This window comes from Perognathus longimembris, chromosome 23 (assembly GCF_023159225.1).
Source record: "Perognathus longimembris pacificus isolate PPM17 chromosome 23, ASM2315922v1, whole genome shotgun sequence".
Lineage (NCBI taxonomy): Eukaryota > Metazoa > Chordata > Mammalia > Rodentia > Heteromyidae > Perognathus > Perognathus longimembris.
In genome coordinates this window covers 31991630-32012563 of record NC_063183.1, presented here as the reverse complement: position 1 = coordinate 32012563, position 20934 = coordinate 31991630, and the positions used below count along the sequence as shown (strand labels likewise).

At 39.7% G+C, this 20934-nt stretch overlaps 1 protein-coding gene across 15 annotated transcripts in view; it reads left to right on the top strand.

The window, feature by feature from the left end:
- The window catches only part of Mga (MAX dimerization protein MGA), a 79930-nt gene that overhangs the window by 33852 nt on the left and 25144 nt on the right, over positions 1–20934 (top strand). For 6 of the 15 annotated variants that reach the window (XM_048332358.1, XM_048332360.1, XM_048332359.1 and 3 more), the window contains exons 4-15: positions 170–248; positions 363–458; positions 2958–3089; positions 3294–3398; positions 5032–5708; positions 7762–8107; positions 9388–9611; positions 10342–10524; positions 11111–11171; positions 12961–13478; positions 17212–17506; positions 19931–20542. In XM_048332358.1, coding sequence (XP_048188315.1) covers positions 170–248; positions 363–458; positions 2958–3089; positions 3294–3398; positions 5032–5708; positions 7762–8107; positions 9388–9611; positions 10342–10524; positions 11111–11171; positions 12961–13478; positions 17212–17506; positions 19931–20542 — 3328 coding nt within the window. Of the gene's footprint in view, positions 1–169; positions 249–362; positions 459–2957; positions 3090–3293; positions 3399–5031; positions 5709–7761; positions 8108–9387; positions 9612–10341; positions 10525–11110; positions 11172–12960; positions 13479–17211; positions 17507–19930; positions 20543–20934 lie in introns of those variants that run through there. The other 9 variants (XR_007208791.1, XM_048332366.1, XM_048332365.1 and 6 more) reach the window with 9 other exon arrangements.

Sequence of the window (20934 nt, the reverse complement as noted above, 5' to 3'; positions counted from 1 at the left end):
CTGGGGAATCGAACCCAGGGCCTCATGTATACGAGGGCAAGCTCTCTTGCCACTAGGCCATATCCCCAGTCCCTAAACATGGTATTTTCCTCTGCTGTTTTTTTTTTCAATCCTGATTTTAAATTTGTATAAGTAATACAAACTACATTTTATTTTTTTTAATTTATAGGAAGCTCTAGATGTTCATGCAGTTGATGGGACAACAGAAGAACCTACTAGTCTTCAGGCATCAACCATAAATGATCCAGGTATTATGTAATGGTATAAAATGAAATACATGCATTGGGCTCTAGTAGTGAAGTATACAGTATTTATTCTTTCATAGTATAGAATACTTAATTTTATTATTGTTTTATGAGTAGGCTACAGAGCAAAAATTTCCCAACTGGAAAAAGAATTAATAGAAGATCTGAAATCCTTGAGGCACAAGCAGGTGATACATCCTGGTCTTCAAGAAGGTAATAGTCTCCAAAATATATGCAAATCTATATCTATCTAATATATATGCAAATTTTCTTCTCTCTTTTATCTTCTTTTTGTAAGACTTATTTGTAAGTCTTTTTTTTCTCTTTATCTTCCATCCTTGATTTCATATATTGTAGTACATCTCAATTTGCATTTCTAATTTTTTAAATTATGTTTTCATTATTTTAAGAAGTTATATGAAGGAGATCAACAGATCAGTTCACAACTACAATGTATCTTGGTCAATATCATCTCTTTCATCATTTTCAATCCCTCCCAACCCTACTCTTCCCTTCTCAATTTGCATTATTTCCCCCCTACATCTACAGTTTTTCCTTAAAGTATATATAGAGTGGAATGGTAGCTCATGCCTGTAATCCTAACTATTCAGGAAGCTGAGATCTGAGGATTGCTTTTTGAAGCCAGCTTGTGCAGGAAAATTTGAGAGACTCTTTATTTTCAGTTAACCAGCAAAAAGCCAGAAGCAGAGCTATGGCTTATATGGTAGTGTTCCAGCCTTGACTGGAAAAAGCTAAGGGATAGCACCCAGGCCCTGAGTTCAAGTCCTAGTACCACCACAAAAACAAAAAAAAAACACCCATCTGGCTGGGTCCTGGTGGCTCATACCTGTAATCCTAGCTACTCAGGTAACTGAGACCTAGAGGATTGTGGTTTGAAGTCAGACTGGGCTGAGATTCTGTGTCATATTAACCAGCAAAATGCTGGATTTGAGTTGTGGTTTGAATGGTAGAGCCACCTGCCCTAAGCAAGAAAGCCAAGCCAAAAGCATAGGTGTAAGCTCAAGCTGCAACCAGCACAAAAAGAACAACAAAACTAAAACACAGATCTAGATTTTTTTTTTAAATACTAGTAGCTTAGATGAAAAAAATATGGTAAGAATGTAAGTTGGTTTTTTTTTTTTTTTGGCCAGTCCTGGGCCTTGAACTCAGGGCCTGAGCACTGTCCCTGGCTTCTTTTTGCTCAAGGCTAGCACTCTGCCACTTGAGCCACAGTGCCACTTCTGGCTGTTTTCTGTTTATGTGGTGCTGGGGAATCGAGCCCAGGGCCTCATGTATACAAGGCTAGCACTCTTGCCAGTAGGCCATATCCCCAGCCCCAGTTTTTTTTGTTTTGACAGTCTTAAACTCAGGGCCTGAGCACTGTCCCTGGCTTCTTTTTGTTCAAGGCTAGCACTCTACCACTTGAGCTACAGAACCACTTCTGGCCTTTTCTGTTTATGTGGTACTGAGGAATTTCATCCAGGGCTTCATGCATGCTAGGCAAGCATTCTACCACTTAGCCACATTCACAGACCAAGAATGTTCTATTTATTTGGGTCATTCTTTTCATCCAGTATCCCCCTGCCCCCAGTTTCTGTTCTTGTTAACTTTTTGTTATTTTTGTTTGTGGAGGTTGGTTCCTACATGTCTTTATATCTTTAGTAATATATTTAGGTGTGTAAATAGAAGAATATTTTTATATCTCATTGTGTCATTGCATATACCTAATTTATATATTTATATATGCACTGGGGAGTTAATTAAAAAGTTTTCTTTTCAGTTGTACAAGATTACTTTATCCTTAATTATGTTGCTTAATTTTCTTACAACAGTGATGTCTGTAGTAGTTACAATATCATGGTAGTAATCACTCTACCCCATTTATATTATAATACAAGATTATAAGCCATGCTTAAATTTTGGTTTCTTACATCTTTAATTTTAGATGTGCTTCTTGGAATAGTTTGTCCTTTTGACTCCTACTCTACTACTGGTGTTTTCAAAATACTGACTTATTTATTTTACTTTAGAGTCTAAACATTATAAGCTGTCAAAGAAAAAGTTGAAAGCTGGGTGCTAGCTACTCTGGAAGTTGAGGTTTGAGACTCGTAGTTCAAAGCCAGCCTTGGCAACAAAGTCCATGAGACTTATCTCCAATTGACCACAAGCAAAACACAAGTAGAGCTATGGCTCAGAGTGGTAGAGCTTTGGGCAGAAAAACAGGGACAGCTCCCAGGCCCCGAGTTATGCCCTACTGCCAACAAGACCAAAAAAGGTTAATTTACCAAGTATAATTCCCTCTCTCTCTCTCTCTCTCTCTCTCTCTCTCTCTTTTTTCCTCTGAGACAGACTGGCCTTAACTCAAGATCTTCAGATTTCAGGGTTTCAGTCTCCCGAGTGGCTAGGGTTATGTCACCATGTCTGGTTGAGAGGCATGGTGGCTTGCTTGCTCCTTTTGCTCCCTTGCTCCCTCCCTCTTCTCTCCTTCCTCCCTCTCCCCCTTCCCCTCCTATCCCCATTTCTCTCCTTATCTCTCTTTTCTTTCTTTGCTCTGTGTTTTCATACACATAGTCATAAATACTCTATAACTTTTCTTCCACATTCCACCATGCCAACATTCAGTAGGAGGGGGGAGGAGATGTTATACAAATAGTTCATATCGCAAGGCATGGATTGTGGAACTGTTTGAAAGTGGATCTTTTTTATTTGTAGTGGGATTAAAATTGAATTCAGTGGACCCAACAATGAGCATTGATCTTAAATATTTGGGAGTGCAACTACCTTTGGCTCCAGCCACCAGCTTTCCTTTTTGGAACCTTACAGGAACCAACCCTGCCTCTCCTGGTAAGTATGTAATGTTTGTAAAGTTAGACACTTTTTTCCCCTTAAAGTTTAGATTAGTTGTAATGCCAATTAAAAAGAAATTATCAGTATTTTCGAGCAAATGTTTTGTCTCTTGTGGTAAATAAATACATTTTAGGTAGTTTTAGTAATGATGTAATATTATATTGGCTTGATATGATTTTAGTCACCTCTTTTTCTTTACAGATGCTGGCTTTCCCTTTGTATCTAGGACAGGAAAGACCAACGACTTCACCAAGATCAAGGGCTGGAGGGGCAAATTTCATGGTGCTTCTGCAAATAGAAATGAAGGTATGGAGGGTCTTTTGTTTGTTCATTTTAAGACAGAAGTCTGATTGTGTATCCTAGGCTGGCATTGAACGATTGGTCTTCTTTAAAAGTCTCCAAAGTGGTGAGAATAGGGCATGTATCATTATGCCTGGTTGGTGTATTTTTTTAAATTTTTTTTAACATTCTAAATATTTCCAAAACCTGTAGCCAATTTTTTTTTGGTTTGGACACAGTAATCCTAGCTACTTGGTAGTCAGAGATAAAAGTAGATCATAATGCTAGGTGTCAGTCGCTCACCTATAATCATAGCTACTCAGGAGGCTGAAATCTGGGTGTCAGTAGCTCACTTGTAATCCTAGCTACTCAGGATGCTGAAATCTGAGGATCATGGTTCAAAACCAGCTGAGGCAGAAAAGTCCCCTTGATACTCTTTATCTCCAATTAACCCCTCAAAAACTAGAAGTGGTACTATAGTTCAAAGTGTAGAGTGCTTGCCTTGAGCAAAAGAACTCAGGGACAATGCCCAAGCCCTGAGTTCAAACCCCACAACCAATAACAACAAAAAAAGTAAATGATGGGGCTGGGAATATGGCCTAGTGGCTAGAGTGCTTGCCTTGTATACATGAAGCCCTGGGTTTGAATCCTCAGCACCACATATATAGAAAAAGCCAGAAGTGGTGCTGTGGCTCAAGTGGCAAAGTGCTAGCCTTGAGCAAAAAGAAGCTAGGAACAGTGTTCAGGCTCCAGGACTGGCAAAAAAAAAAAAAAAAAAAAAGTAAATCCTAGTTAGAGGGTCTTCCTAGCAAAAAGGTAATGAGACCACTTCTGAGTAAATAAGCCGACCTTGGTGGTGTGTGCCAATGGTTCCAGTGGGGGAGACTGTAGGTAGGGGGTCATAGTCCAGTCTCGACCTGGACAAAAACACCGGACACTGCCTCACAAAAAAAGGAAGTCTTAACATTAAAAAAATAACGTGAAGTACTGGGCATGTGGCTCAAGTGGCAGAACAGTTGCATAGCAAGTCCAAGGTCCTGAATTCAAAACCCTAAACTGTTTTCTTTCCATATTTTAAATTGAAGTAATCAAACTAATTTTTATTTTCTTTAAAAGTAAAGCCTGGGTGGGGCTTAGTTTCCTAACTATTTCTAGCTTAATAGTCCCTGAATTTTCAAAACAACATTGTATCATTTTCATTCTCAAGCATTGCCTGAGCGCTGGTGCTCTTGCGGGCTCTCTCTCTCTCTCTCTCTCTCTGCCAGAAAAGCCAGAAAAGGTTTTAATGTAATTGCTGTTTGGGTTAAAGAATGAATTTTCATCTAATTACTATCTGTTACTCAGTCTGCTTTTGTTTATGTTATCTTAGGATATCTTTTCTAGATTGCTTTTTTTTGTTGGAGTTTGCACCCAGGACCTTGTGCTTGCTGGGTTTGCTTGGCTGAAACTACCACCTAGCATGACTTTTTGCTGGTTATTTTTGGAAATGTTCTTAACTTTTCTACCTATGTTGACTTGAAACCATGATCCTCAGAGTCTCAGCTTCTGAGTACCTAGAATTACATATGTGAGCCACAACATCTGGCTTTCTTTTTCCCTTGAGCCATCACTGAGTTACATTGTGGCACAAGATTGAAATATGTGTCTCTTTTATTTCTAGGTGGGAATTCAGAAGGTTCACTGAAAAACCGCTCTGCTTTCTGTAGTGATAAGCTGGATGAGTACTTGGAAAATGAAGGCAAGCTGATGGAAACAAGCATGGGTTTCTCTTCAAATGCCCCCACATCTCCTGTGGTATACCAACTGCCTACCAAGAGTACCAGCTATGTACGCACACTTGATAGTGTACTGAAGAAGCAATCTACTACTTCCCCTTCTACCTCTTACTCTTTGAAGCCTCATTCTGTGCCCACTGCCTCTCGAAAGGCAAAGTCTCAGAATAGACAGACAGCTCTCAGTGGCCGAACTAAATCATCTTATAAGTCCATTTTACCCTACCCTGTTTCACCAAAGCAGAAACACTCTCATGCAACTCCAGGAGATAAGACTACCAAAAATCTTTCAAGCACCATCTTGGATAATCAGGTGAATAACTTTGTTGTGCCAACTTTAGATGAAAATGTATTTCCAAGGCAGATTAGTTTACGTCAGGCACAGCAGCAGCAGCAGCAGCAGCAGCAGCAACAGCAGCAGCAGGGAACCCGCCCTCCAGGCCTGTCTAAATCTCAGGTGAAGCTGATGGACCTGGAAGACTGTGCCCTCTGGGAAGGAAAACCAAGGACCTATATCACAGAAGAGCGTGCAGATGTTTCCTTGACAACTCTGCTTACTGCTCAAGTAAGTATTGGCTGTTTTCTTCAGGCACTAGTGTTTGGCTAGATAAAGGATGGTGGCTTTTTGGAAGAGGATCAGGTAGTGTTTAGGATTTAATTACCTGGGTGACAACTGAGGAAATTCTTTACTAAGTTATCTTAGTGCAGAGTGATATGGTAGAGTTGGATTTTTTTTTTTTTTTAACCAGTCCTAGGGCTTGAACTCAAGGCCTGAGCACTGTCCCTGGCTTCTTTTTGCGCAAGGCTAGCATAGCACTCTTGAGCCACAGTGCCACTTATGGCTTTTTCTATATATGTGGTGCTGAGGAATGGAACCCAGGCCTTCATATGTACGAGGTGAGCACTTTACCACTAGGCCATATTCTCAGCCCCCACTTAGCCATTCTAAAAATCTCAAAATTTCATTGTCTGAGGCATGGATGAATATATTTGCTGATTTTGGTTGTTTTTTTTTTTTTTTTTTTGTCCTGGGCCTTGGGGACTCAGGGCCTGAGCACTGTCCCTGGCTTCTTTTTGCTCAAGGTTAGCACCCTGCCACTTGAGTCACAGCGCCACTTCTGGCCATTTTCTGTATATGTGGTGCTGGGGAATCGAACCCAGGGCTTCATGTATATGAGGCAAGCGCTCTTGCCACTAGGCTATATCCCCAGCCTGTGCTGATTTTGTTTTTAAAACAAGAAATGTATTTTTCAAGGTTCTAAATCCAAACAAGTCCAAGAATTACTAAACCCATGGAGGAAAATCTTGATCTCTCAGTAAAATTTTGGTTTTGGCTAGGCAATAGAGTTTGAATTTCAGTTCTAATGCCTGCCAGGCAAATAAATGCTTTCCTACTTGAGCCATGCACTCACCTTGTTTTTTCTTTTGGATTTGTTTGGATCGAATATTCATTCTCTCTCTCTCTCTCTCTCTTCCCCCCCCCCCCCTTCTCCTCTCTCTCTCTTTTTATCCAGAGCTGGCCTCAGTACCTTATTCCTCCTATGTATTTATAGCTGATATTACAGGCATGTTCTGCTATGCCAGGATTATTGATTAAAGGTGGTGTCCTACTTGATTTTTTGCCCAACTGCTCTCAAACCGAGATCTTTCCATTCTCTGCCTCCTTAGTAGACAGGATTACTGGCATGAGCCACTTCACCCAGGTGTATTAAGCATTTTTAATTTATTGGTGATGCACCTAACTTGGCAGTCTCTGGTGCATGTGAAATGACACAGCAGCCATGGTGGTAGTTTTAAGTCATGACTCTACCTTCTATTTTAAAATTCCATACAGAATTCTAGAGCTGAAGATTATGAGCTGTTTTGAGACTTAATATGGATTATGTCTTTCCTTTATTATTATTCCTTAGAGTCATTCCTGTTTATTTATCTTCCTTTTTTGTTACTCTAGAATAGACCTTTCTGTAAAAGGCTAGATAGTAGATATTTGAGATCTACAGACTATATACTCTGGCAATGTTTTTGTTGTTGTTGTTTGTTTTTGTTCCGTTTTTTGCCAGTCCTGGGCTTGGACACAGGGCCTGAGCACTGTCCCTGGCTTCTTTTTGCTCAAGACTAGCACTGTACCACTTGAGCCATAGCGCCACTTCTGGCCATTTTCTATATATGTGGTGCTGAGGAATCGAACCCAGGGCTTCATGTATATGAGGCAAGCTCTCTTGCCACTAGGCCATATTTCCAGCCGTAGACTATATACTCTGAAGTCAGGTACTGTTGTACCACAGGCAAATGAACAGGATTGTGTGTGTTCCACTGAAAATTTATGAAACTTACTAGGTTTGGCTTGTGGGCCATAGTTTTCTAAACCCCCGCTGGTGGTTTCTCTTGAAGAAATTCATCCTTGATATTTTTGCTCATAATTAATAAAGAATATTGTCTTGTACTGATATATTACTCAGAGCCATAGTTATATTTATGGTCTGACTTCTCTTTTTGTACTTTTATGCTATTAGTACTCAAGTACTCAAAGAGAGGAAGGCAGACTAATACATGACTGTAAGTCATTGGTGTGATAGAGGATGATTTAGTAAAATTATGACTTTATGCTTTAACTTTAGGCATCTCTTAAAACTAAACCTATCCACACAATCATAAGGAAACGAGCTCCTCCATGCAACAACGACTTTTGTCGTCTGGGTTGTGTATGTTCCAGTCTAGCCTTGGAGAAGCGCCAACCTGCTCACTGCCAGCGGCCAGATTGCATGTTTGGCTGTACTTGTTTGAAAAGAAAAGTTGTACTTGTTAAAGGTGGATCCAAAACTAAGCATTTCCAGAGGAAGGCTTCACTTCGAGATCCAGTGTTTTATGATACTATGGGAGAAGAGGCAAAAGAAGGAGGATCTGGAGTCAGGGAAGAGGAGGACCAATCAAAAGAAAAGAAGAAGAGAAAAAAATTGGAATACAGTGAGTATCAATTAAGAGTTCATAGATAGCTGCCTAGCAAGCTTGGCTGGATTTAAACCCAGTATTGAAGGGGTAGGGGGAAGGACCAACTAATGTAGTTTGCCATTACCATACAAAAGCATATAAACATCTCAGTGGAAATTATTTTTTTCTTTGTGTCAGTATTGAGGGTTATTTGCTTATGGTTGCACTTGAACCACCCTCTACTTCATTGAACATAAGATTCCATGGTTTTGTCTGCACTGTCTGCCTGAACTGGTTCCAGCAATGATCCACAGATCCCAGCCTCTGAGTAACTAAGATTGTAGGTGTGAGCCACTGATGCCTGATAACAGTGGAAATTTTTATTATTTATTTACCCAGTCCTGGGGCTTCCTCAATCTGATAAAGAGAATCTGTGACACACTTTATAATTGGGTGTGGTGTTCTTCATTGAAAGATTGGAAGTGAAGAAGAATATGTACTTTACTTACATTTAACCATTAACACTGAAGAGTTGGATGCAGCAACACTTAACACACTAAAGGCTGAGCCTCAGTTGTGAACAGTATCAGTAACATTGCCAGACACTGTCTCAAAACAATAAATAGACATGCATGCACATTCGCAGGTGTTCAAGCCAATGTATATGGAGATATGAGAAAGGTCTAGATTGGAAAGGATAGAAATTAACTGGCTTTATTCATAGATAGAAAAGTCCTAAAAATCTTTTAAAAAAATGTTAGTAGAACTATACATTAGTTGATAAGGTTGCAAGATATATCATATAATATAAAAGAGTGAACAATTGGAAATTGAAGTAAAAATAGCATTTAAAATAACATCTATGAAAGGGAGTAGTGTTATTCTAGTGGTAGAGTACCAACCAACCTTAAGCAAAAAAAGCCAAGCAAGAATGTAGGCTGAGTTGAAGTTTCACTATTGGTATGTGTGCACATACCACACACACACACACACACACACACACACACACACACACTTAAAAATAAGTTTGACAAAAGATGCAAAAGATGTATATACTAAGGATTTTATTCCTAGCTGTGTTTATTTTAGTGAATCATACTATCTGGTAATAGGTTTTCAAGAAAGTTTTGGTTAATAGATAAGTTAATGAAGGTATATGAGGACAACAACTAAAAGGGTTTTTAGGGATCATCTGTTTGATTTCTGTAAGTTACTGCCTTTTGTGAGGGAGCATACTTTGTTTTGTCATTGATTGTTTCACTGCTTCACATCTATTGTCAAAAGCACCTTAAAATTCTTAACCTTTTTTTGTTAAGCTATATGTGAAACAGAGCCTGAGCGGCCGGTTCGACATTACCCATTGTGGGTAAAAGTAGAAGGTGAAGTTGATCCAGAGCCTGTTTATATCCCAACACCTTCTGTCATCGAGCCTATGAAACCATTATTGATGCCTCAGCCAGAAGTATTGCCTACTGTGAAGGGCAAACTGCTCACTGGAATGAAACCTGCTCGGTCATATACGCCTAAACCCAATCCTGTGGTAAGCCTGGAGTTTCTTTTTTTTTAATTGTAAGTTCCAAAGGTAAGATATCTTCTGTAAGATATCTTCTCTCCTGGTTTAATCAGTTTAGTTGCTGACACATATAAAAGTATAGGTGAGTAATAGTAGCCATCTCTTCATGAAGTTCACTAGGGATTTTTTTTTAACATGACTTGCAAAATCTTTTAAAGATATTGTTAATAGTGCTGTGTAGAATACTAGTATATAGTTCATATTACTAGCAGAAAAACAGGCTATTCTAAAAGGATATTTTTATACACAATAATAGCAGTAAATTTGAAGATTTAAAGTAACTGTACACTGTATGTGTCAGCACAGATAGTAACTCTGAAATTCCTCTACTGTGGTACCTACGATATGTGTGGTCTCTACCAGTGCTTATCTATTACTGTCTGTGATAAAGTATGGAAAATAAACGCAACTACTTAAAACTTGTACAACACGATGATTATTAACTTACTAAAAACTTTTGCTTAAAGCAATTATGAAAAGCTGTACTTTAGTGTGATATAAAATTTCTTGAAAATTAGATCCTTTCTGAGCACCAAAAGTTCAGCACATAGAACTGTACTTTTACTATTTCACTTTGGAGCTGGCATTAAAATTTTCCACTATTGTAATGGACGCCAAGATAAAGCATCCTTCATTTGGAGCCTTAAGAAACCATTTTTTACTATTGTTATGAAATGTTATTGTATGAAACTTACAGATACGGGAAGAGGACAAAGACCCAGTCTATTTATACTTTGAAAGTATGATGACTTGTGCCCGAGTTCGAGTATATGAACGAAAAAAAGAGGAACAGAGACAACCATCCCCATCCCCATCCCCATCTCCATCATTTCATCAACAGAGTTCGTACCAGTCTAGTCCTGAGAACCATAGTACAAAGGTGAATTACTTGTTACATAACTAGCCTTTTAACTTCCAATTCCCTATTGCTGGTATTAGAATTTGCCTTGCTATCAGAATAATTTAGTCTTCCCTAGGCTTACATGACATGTAAATCAGTCTTATTTTTCTGCATATGCACTCCAATGATCTATCCCTCAGGTTTACTAAATACTTTGTATGATTTTTTTTATCCTGGAGTAATGAACAAGTAAATATCTCTGGATTTAAATTACTTATATGTAATTACTACAATTTCCATCTTTCTTTATAGGTGAGTTTTGTCAAAACTCCTAACCAAAGCTTGTCCTCCTAAAAATCAATTATTCTTCCTTCTGTATTAGACTGTATTATTGTATATTGTAAATTACTTTCTTAATGACTCAGTAAGTATTAAAAATATTCTTGGTATATAAGACTTTTTTCCTCTGGATTGTATAATGTGGTAGTTATCCTCTGAGTATAGATGTGAAATTGCTGATTTTGTAATCTTGTGATTATACTTCTGTGAGAGATTTAATGCTTATGTCTTACTATCTATAGATTGCATATGTGTTGAAGTATTTCTCTGTTTATCTTCTCCTCAGGAACCTGATTCTGAACAGCAGCCCATATGTGACTTGGAGGATGATTCTGATAAAGCACAAGGTCAGAATGAAAACTAGATTTTGCCATTTGATAATAATTATATAGCTCTGGATTCTTTATGGCAGAAACCCCAGTCTACCAATCCAGGATATGTCACCTATCCTGCTTATTTTCTGACTTCTGCCAAAAGTTGAGATAAGTAAGCCTGTGTTAGTTTAATACTCTTGTTTTCAAAGAGAAAAAAATTCACTTTCAGGTAGTATATTATGACGTGAGAAATTTAGCAAAGTTGTGAGTGATTTTTTTTTTTTTTTTTTTTAACCAGTCTTGGGCCTTGTACTCAGGGCAAGCACTGTCCCTGGCTTCTTTTTGTTCAAGGTGAGCACTCTGCCACTTGAACCACAACGCCATTTATGCCCGTTTTCTATATATGTGGTGCTGGGGAATTGAACCCAGGGCTTCATGTAGACGAGGTAAGCACTCTTTTTTTTTTTTTTTTTTTTGGCCAGTCCTGGGCCTATGGACTCAGGGCCTGAGCACTGTCCCTGGCTTCTTCCCGCTCAAGGCTAGCACTCTGCCACTTGAGCCACAGCGCCGCTTCTGGCCGTTTTCTGTATATGTGGTGCTGGGGAATTGAACCTAGGGCCTCGTGTATCCGAGGCAGGCACTCTTGCCTGCCTATATCCCCAGCCCCGAGGTAAGCACTCTTGCCATATTCCCAGCCGGTTTTTTTTTTTTTTTTTAGCCTATTCCAAATCTTGCAATATTGCCATCATCTGTTGACTTTTATACCTACTGCTACAAAGCACAGAGAGAATGGAAGAAACATTACTGATTTACCTAGTAGGGGCTATTTCCAGAATTGCTATGATGCCTCCAACCTTTTTTTTTTTTTTTTTGGTTGGTCGTGGAGCCTGGGCGCTGTCCCTGAGCTCTTCAGCTCAAGGGTAGCGCTCTGTCACTTGAGCCACAGTGTCATGTCTGGTTTTCTGGTGGATATAAGAGTCTCACAGACTTTCTTGCCTAGGCTGGCTTTGAACCATGATCTCAGACTCCTGAGTAGCTAGGATTACAAGCGTGAACCACTAGTGCCCAGCTCAGTCTCTTAATTTTTTGCTCAGGATGGCCCTCAAATTGAGGTCTTCCTAATCTATGCCGCCTGAGTATTTAGAATTCAGTTAGGTGCCACCACTATCCACTATGCCTAGTTACATCCCCACCCCCACCCATTTTTAGGTTTGTCTCTTATTTTCATGTTTCAAGTCAGTCAGATCAATAATAGCCTATACCAAATATGCTTAATCTGGTTTATAGGTCACACTTTGTAAGCTACTACCTCTATTGTGTAATAGCTACAGCCTTTTAGAGCAGTGTTAAGGGGACTGATTCCTTTTTTTTTTTTTTTATGAGAGTGTTTGGTCAGCTGGGTAGTGAAAAGAATTGTCTGATTCTGTGAGATCTTGCTTTTTTTTTCTTTTTGTAGAATTCCCAAGTAAGGAATGTTAAACTTATTACATTACCACTGAAGGGATTGGGAATGTGGCTTAGTGGTAGATGTTTGCCTAGCATGCATGAAGCACTAGGTTTGATTCCTTAGTACCACATAATGAGAAAAGGCCAGAAGTGGCGCTGGTGCTGTGGCTCAAGTTGTAGAGTGCTAGCCTTGAGCCCCGAGAAACTCAGGGATCGAGCCCAGGCCCTGAGTTCAAGCCCCAGGAGCGAAAAAAAAAAAAATAAAAAATTGTCACGGAAAATATATGAGAATTGGACTGAGCAACTGTTGGATTTTTTTTCTAAGTTCAGTACAAAACAGCTGTGAAGCAGAAATATCTTTCAATTGTTTTATCAGAAAAGAGCTGGAAGTCTCCCTGCAATGAAGGGGAATCCTCTTCTACTTCTTTTGTGCATCAGAGGTCACCTGGTGGTCCTACCAAACTGATAGAGATCATCTCAGACTGCAACTGGGAAGAGGACCGGAGCAAGATTTTGAGCATCTTATCCCAGCACATCAACAGCAACATGCCACAGTCACTTAAGGTGGGCAGCTTCATCATTGAGTTGGCTTCTCAGCGAAAGAGCCGGGGTGAGAAGAGCCCTCCTGTTTATTCTTCTCGTGTGAAAATTTCTATGCCATCATGTCAAGATCAAGATGATATGGCTGAGAAATCTGGATCAGAGACTCCTGATGGTTCATTGTCCCCTGGGAAAGTGGATGATCTCTCTCCTGTGCAGACAGATGCCCTGGATTCAGTGAGGGAGAGATTACATGGAGGCAAAGGTCTGCCTTTTTATGCAGGGCTTTCTCCTGCAGGGAAGCTTGTGGCCTATAAACGTAAAGCCAGTTCAAGCACATCTGGGCTTATCCAGGTGAGAATTATCTTTAATCTGGGTATAGCACTTTTTTTATACTTAGATAACACTTGGCTTTTTCAGAGCCCTTTGTGGCCTTACATTATTTGGGTAGTAAAATGATTATCCCTTTTTGAAATAAGTCTAAGTTAGATGAATACCTAGAATTAATTTTTGGCACATTCACAAAGAAATACAAATACAGAGCCTTATATTAGCTTACATAGCTTTTCTTTCATCTTTCTAGAAAATTGTTATTAAATGCTACTGCTCTCTCTGGCTCTAGTCATACTTTGAGAACCAAGCAAAGAGAACCAAAGATTTACTATAGATCTTGGTCTTTATTATTAGTAGACAACTTTTAAGACAAAACTATATTTAGGATATTAGGGATAGAGAGAAGAGTGTTTTCCTTGTTATGTTTTTTTGGTCTGTCATGGGGCTTGAACTCAGGGCCTAGGTGCTGTCCCTGAGCCTCTTAGTGCTCAAGGCTAGCTACTCTACCACTTGAGCCACAGCTCCAATTCTGGCTTTTAAGTGGTTAATGAGAGAGAAGAGTCTCACGGGGACTTTTCTGCCCGGGCTGGCCTCAAACTATAATCCTCAGGTGTCAGCCTCCTTAGTAGCTAGGATTTACAGGTGTGTGCCACCAGTGCCTGGCTTTATTATATTTTTGAGATAGGGTCTCACTATTTAGTCAAAGCTAGCCCAGAACTCCATATTCTCTTGCCTTTACTTTCCTAGTGTTGAGATTACCAATGTGTGCAACCCTTTCAATTGACTTTGTTAGGCAATAAGACAATGTATATGTTTTGAAGCTTGGGTTACTATTGTTGTTTGTGTTTTTTAGCAATGATAGGAATTAAACCTAGGGCCTCACACATCTTAGACAAGTGCTCTACTATCAAATTATGTCTCTAGCCTGGGGGAAAATGTTAATTTAGTAAGTGGTTATTCAAATACATGTAATTTTTAGGAATTGAACTATAGTTCCTTAATATTTTTTCCTTTTGATTTGTGAGATTTGTCTGTGTGGCCATTGTTGTGGAACCAGATACCTCTATTCCTTGCTGTTGAGTAATTCATGTGGTTATATTTAGTAAAGCTACATTGGCACCTAGAAAGTTCTTTGAAAAGAGAAGTTCTGACTTAAAAAGTAAGTCATAGTCAGAAAGGTTTTCTCCTCTTGCTTGAAGACATCAACTGCATACAGACAACTTTCACAAAGTAACTTTCGAAAGAGATATGAAGAGAGCAGAGTGGTGGTATGTAGTCTGACCTACTTAGGAGGGTAGAGCATGACCATTGCTTGAGCCAGTTTTAGGCCATCCTGGTCTAAATAAACAGTGTTGGGGGAAAGAAAGAAAACAAACAGAAAAGAACTAAAGAGAACTCTGCTTCCTTCACAATCTCATTGTAACAGCACAATTCAGTCATAAAACCTATGCTATGCAGATGGTCTTGTCTTAGCAGTTTCTGTGCTTCCTTATAGACCCAACTTCCTATTCAGAGCACCCAAAGGCTGACCAAAGGTACCTGACTTTTAACAAAGAACTGGTTCTCTGTGTTCCCTGTCAGTCTCTGGTGCACTAAAGGCAAATTACCTTCCTCTTGGGAAAGCATGATGGAGTATCAGAGAAAATGAGGAGTGTAGAGAAAATAAGGAATTTAAAGTAAACATACAAACATTTTTTTTTTTCTTTTTGCAGTATTCTGTTAAGAACAGGGTCATTGTTAAAAGCCAGACACATGCTGGCAGGTGCCTGTCAGTCCTCCGTGGGAGGTTGAGGTGAGAGGATTGCTTGAGCCTAGGAGTTCTAAGGACAAACAGGGCTATACTTTTTTTGAAAAAGGAACCGAGGGCTGGGATTGTGACTTAGGGGTAGAATGCTTGCCTAGCATGCACAAAGCCCTGGGTTTGATTCCTTAGCACCACATAAACAGAAAAAGCCAGAAGTGACATTATGGCTCAAGTGGTAGAGTGCTAGCCTTGAGCAAAAATAAGCCAGGGACAGTCTTCAGGCCCCGAGTCTAAGCCCCAGGACTGGCAAAAAAAAAAAAGGAAATGAAAACAATATAACTTGCTTAAATAATCAGGCACTAATTAATACAAAAATCTGAAATTTTGAAATGATTTCCAAAAGTTCTTGAGAACTGACATGACACCAAATGTAGAAAATTGCACACCTGGCCTCTTGATGGGATGAGGTTAAAACATACTGAAGAAAATTACCTTCATACACTATGTACATATGTATGTATAGCTGCATATATGTGTGTATACATATATATACACACATACATACACATAAATGTATCTATATATATTTTTAAAATCTATAGTAAAGCTTACTTTTGGAAAGTTTTTTGGAAGAAGGGTTGTTGATACTAGGGCTTGAACTCCGGACTTCATGCTCTTGCTTGACTTTTTCACTTAAAGCTGGCATTCTACCACTTGAGCCACATCTCCACTCTGGCTTTTTAAAAGTTGGTTAATTGGAGATAAGAGTCTCACAAGGATTTCTGCTTAGTTTGGTTTCGAGCTTCGATCCTCAAGTCTCAGCCTCCTGAGTAGTTAGAATTGCTGCTGTGACCCACCAGCCCCTGGCAAGATCCTGTTTTTTTCGTTTCCAACTTGAAACAGATAAATTCTTGATCTCTTTGGGAATAAGCACAGTTTTATAAGTAGCAAAGAGTAATTTTGTGTTTTTGAATATGGAGTGAATTGCTATAGCTGTTCTTTCTAGTTCTCTTAGTTATCCTATAATTTAGAAGTAAATTTCTCTTTTAATGCTTAAAAAAAAATAGTGGGACTGAGTTTGAATTCAGGAGCTCCTGCTTGTTATAAGCACTCTTAACAATGTGAGCTACATCCTGGCTCTTAAACTCTACTTTCAAATAAACACGTCTATGCTGTTGCCCAAGATAAGCAATGTAATGAACTCAGGCAGCACAGAAAAGAAGTACTTCATTTGTTGGTTTCACTTTCTTTTGACAGTTTAGTGACTGTCTAGAATTATCCTGTTTTTGCCAACATTTGTTTTGAGCCCATCTTTTGTCCAACATGTGAAGATAGTACCTTGAAAGTTGTTCTGTTTTATTTTGTGCCATTCATGGGGCTTGAACTCAGGCCTTAGGCACTGTTCCTTAGCTTTTTTGCTCAATGCTAATGCTCTGCTATTTGAGCCACAGCTCCACTTCTGTATTTTTGCTGGTCAATTGGAGATAAGACTCTTCCAGATTTTCCTGCTCAGGCTGACTCTGAATTGCAATCCTCAGATCTCTCAGTATCCTGAGTAGCTGGATTACAGGTGTGAGTCACTGCTACCCAGCTTATGTGTCTGATTTTTTACCAGAGACATTCTGTGGAATGTATTCACCCAGTTTTTGCTGATGATTTATTTTACTGATATTAATAGCTCCACCAGAATTAACGTAAAACAGTTGTATGATTTTTTGGGCGTAATCTTGTGTGCATCACTAGGATGCAGAAATGATGGGTTTCTAAGATTTTGTTTCCAAACGGTAAAGTAAAGGAGCTGATAGTACTTCAGAATATCAGTTGATGGCATTTTTCACCTTTCAAGTACTCAGATTATCCTGAATAGAAAAAGTCCACTTCTTTTTCCCCCTTTACATCTGAAAAATAGGCTTTTAAGCCCTTGTAGAAATGAAACCCCATCAAGGGAGAGGAGTTAAGTTAGCAAGAGAATTTTATCTTTACAGAATTTCTCTTTGCCACTTGTTTCAGGTTAATGGTAAGAGTTACCCGCAGGCTAAGTTGCTATTGGGACAGATGGGGGCATTGCATCCAGCCAATAGGCTAGCTGCTTATATCACAGGCAGGTTGCGACCCTCAGTCCTGGACCTCTCAACCCTCAGTACTGTCATCTCCAAGGTAGCATCCAATGCCAAGGTGGCTGAATCCAGGAAACAACGTACCCTGTTGCCTTCAACGTCCAATTCCAAAATGGCATCCTCTGGCACGACAGCACATCGCTCTGGGAAGAATCCGAAGGCGTTTGTCCCTGCAAAAAGGCCAATTGGTAAGTTAGATGATACATGTTTTGGAAAGGGCTGTGACTTTTTGGCCAGTGATTACTGGTATAATGTTGTAAAAGTTAGAGAGAAATAATGAATTTGGCTTAACTTTTTAATGTCTGTCTTGAATATTTTTTACTCCCCCCTCCCCCCCAGTCCTGGGCCTTGAACTCAGGGTCTGAGCACTGTCCCTGGCTTCTTTTTGTTCAAGGCTTGCACTCTACCACTTGAGCCACAGCGCCACTTCTGGCTTTTTCTGTTTATGTGGTGCTGGGGAATCAAACCCAGGGCTTCATGTGTATGAGGCAAGCACTCATGTCACTAGGTCATATTCCCAGCCCTATTTTTTGCTTTTGAGATTCTTCTGATGACCTATTATACTAAATGAATTGAACACTGGTTTTATGATTATTTTTGAGACTAGATATACTAATGCAGAAAAGACTTAGGATTTCAATGTAGTATTAAAAGCAGGATATATGTTTTATAATATGTTTTTGTCAAACTGGGTGCTGGTGGCTCATGCCCGCAATCCTAGCTACTCAGGAGGGTGAAATCTGAGGATTGAGGTCCAAAGCCAATCTTGGCAGGAAAGTCTGTGGCACTCTTATCTCCATTTAACTGCTAGAGAACCAGAAATGACACTGTGGTTCAGGGATAGAGTGTTAGTCTTGAGCAAAAAGAGCTCAGGGACAGTACTCAGTCCCTGAGTTCAAACCCCATGACCATCACCACCACCACCAACAATAAAATAGAAGGTTCTTGTGAAATATAATTTTCAAAATAGCGAATTGCTCTATAGAACACTTTTTTTTTTTTTTTTAATGAAAACCTTTCTTTTAGAGCTGGGAATATAGCCTAGTGGCAAGAGTGCTTGCCTCGTATACATAAAGCCCTGGGTTCAATTCCCAAGCACCACATATATAGAAAATGGCCAGAAGTGGTGCTGCGGCTCAAGTGGCAGAGTGCTAGCCTTGAGCAAAAAGAAGCCAGGGACAGTGCTCAGGCCCTGAGTCCAAGGCCCAGGACTGGCAAAAGAAGAAACCAAAAAACCTTTCTTTCGCTTAACATGTTTGTGCTGTCTACAATAAATTGCCTTTTTGAAGCATTGTTGTTTTAGCTTGAAAATTATGTACAATTGGCTTGTTGAATTCCTTTTTTTGTGTGTTTTGACTGTATTTATGAATGTTAAGTAAAACTACCCATTTGTCTTCATTCATATTCCTTTAACAGGAGAGTGAAGTATCTGTCTGAAGGCTAGAGTTGTGTAAAGAGGGATAGGTATGCCTTCAGAAGAACACATTTTGCCTCTTTCAAAAGCAGCTTTCATTGTGATTTAAAACAATAGCTGAGAAAGCAGCACTATCCTGCTCCCTTTTGAGAAGGAAGTATTTTTCTATTTTAGGAATGTACAGTACTTAAATATCTCATAAAAGGACAGCCATGAAGAGGTAGAGGTGCAGAGACAGGAGGAAATAATGGAAACAAGTTTTAAAGTAAGAATTAGGGGCTTGGAAGTATGACTTAAGTGGTAGAACAACTTGCCTAGCAAGCATAGGGCCTTGAGTTCAGAAAACAATACTGCTAAAATTAAAGGAAAAAATACTTTCTCCTTATATCCATGTTTTAGGTGATGAAAGGGTTTTCTGCTGTTTTTTTTTTTGACTGTTCTAACACTTTATATTGCATAAAAATTTTAGAAGGAACATTGAATCTTATTTGTTCTTTTTTTTTTTTTGCCAGTCCTGGGCCTTGAACTCAGGGCCTGAGCACTGCCCCTGGCCTCTTTTTTGCTCATGGCTAGCACTCTACCACTTGAGCCACAGTGCCACTTCTGACTTTTTTCTATATATGTGGTGTTGAGGAATCGAACCCAGGGCTTCATGTATATGAGGTGAGCACTTTACCAGTAGACCATATACCCAGCCCCTTATTTAATTTTTCATTTGTATTTTTTTTGCTCCTCCTGGGCTTAAACTCAAACCCACCTCCTCTTTTTGTTCAAGGCCAGCACTGTACCACTTGAGCCACAGCAACACTTCCGGCTCTTTCTCAGTAGGTTGAGATAAGATCTCATAGTCTTTCCTGACTGGGCTGGCTTTGAACCACAATCTTTACATCTCAGCCCTGAATGGCTAGGATTATAGGCATGAGCCACTTGAACCTGACTAGAAATACTGAATTTTAATCCCTTTCTTCCTTTTTTCTTTTGCCAGTCCTGGGCCTTGAACTCAGGGCCTGAGCACTGTCCCTGGCTTTGTTTTGCTCAAGGATAGCACTGCCACAGCACCACTTCTGGCTTTTTCCATATATATGGTGCTGAAGAATCAAGCCCAGGATTTCATGAATGCTAGGCAAGCACTCTTCCACTAGGCCACATTCCCAGCCCCGAGATCTGAGGTTTTTAACCTGTAAATTTTTATTTACAGCGGCTCGACCCTCTCCTGGTGGTGTGTTCACACAGTTTGTGATGAGTAAAGTTGGAGCCTTGCAGCAGAAGATACCTGGAGTTAGCACACCTCAACCTCTAACAGGGCCACAGAAGTTTAGTGTCAGACCTTCTCCAGTAATGGTTGTCACACCCATGGTTTCTTCTGAGCCTGCTCAGGTCTGCAGCACTGTGACTGCGACTGTCACTACTACCACCCCTCAAGTGTTCATAGAAAACGTTACTGCTGTGACATCTGTGACAGCTGTTTCTGATGTGGGAGCTAAAGAAAATACTTCTGCCACCAGTGCTGGGGTTTTTGAGATCTCTGACACTACCAACATCCCTGTAACATCTACCCAGCCTACAGGCACTGTGAACCTTGTCAAAACTACTGGGGTAGTTACTCCTGTAACTTCAGTGGCTATTACTAAATCTTTGGTAGCATCTCCAAACATAACTCTTCCTGTTGCTTCCACTGCCTCCACCTCCATAGTAGTGGTGACTACAGCTACATCTTCCTCCATGGTGACCACACCAACTTCATCTCTGGGCTCTGTTCCTATTATTCTCTCAGGAATTAATGGGAGTCCACCAGTGAGCCAGAGACCAGGTAAGACTGAGTTGTTACTAGTTGCTTTACTGGACAGTTAATTTTGTGTACACATACACACACGGGTAGCCATGTATTTGTTTATGTTGTAATGTGATCTATTTCTCAAAAACACTGTATTCTGCGCAGTGGAAATCTGAAAATCTAGACAAGTAACCACAACGCAAAGAACTGATTCTTTGGGAGATGATCTCTGATAGTATTTAGTGGAGATGGAAGTTTCCTTAGGAGATAGTAAAACACTCAAAAGCACTAGAGTGGAAATATTGACTGAAGAACCCTGAAGTAATGAAAATGGGAGTAGAGTTCTAAGAAATTAGAATAGCTACCAAGGTGGAGACTAGAGAAAGTGTGACTTGCTTTGTATGATGATCCTCTCTAAAGAGGGAGCT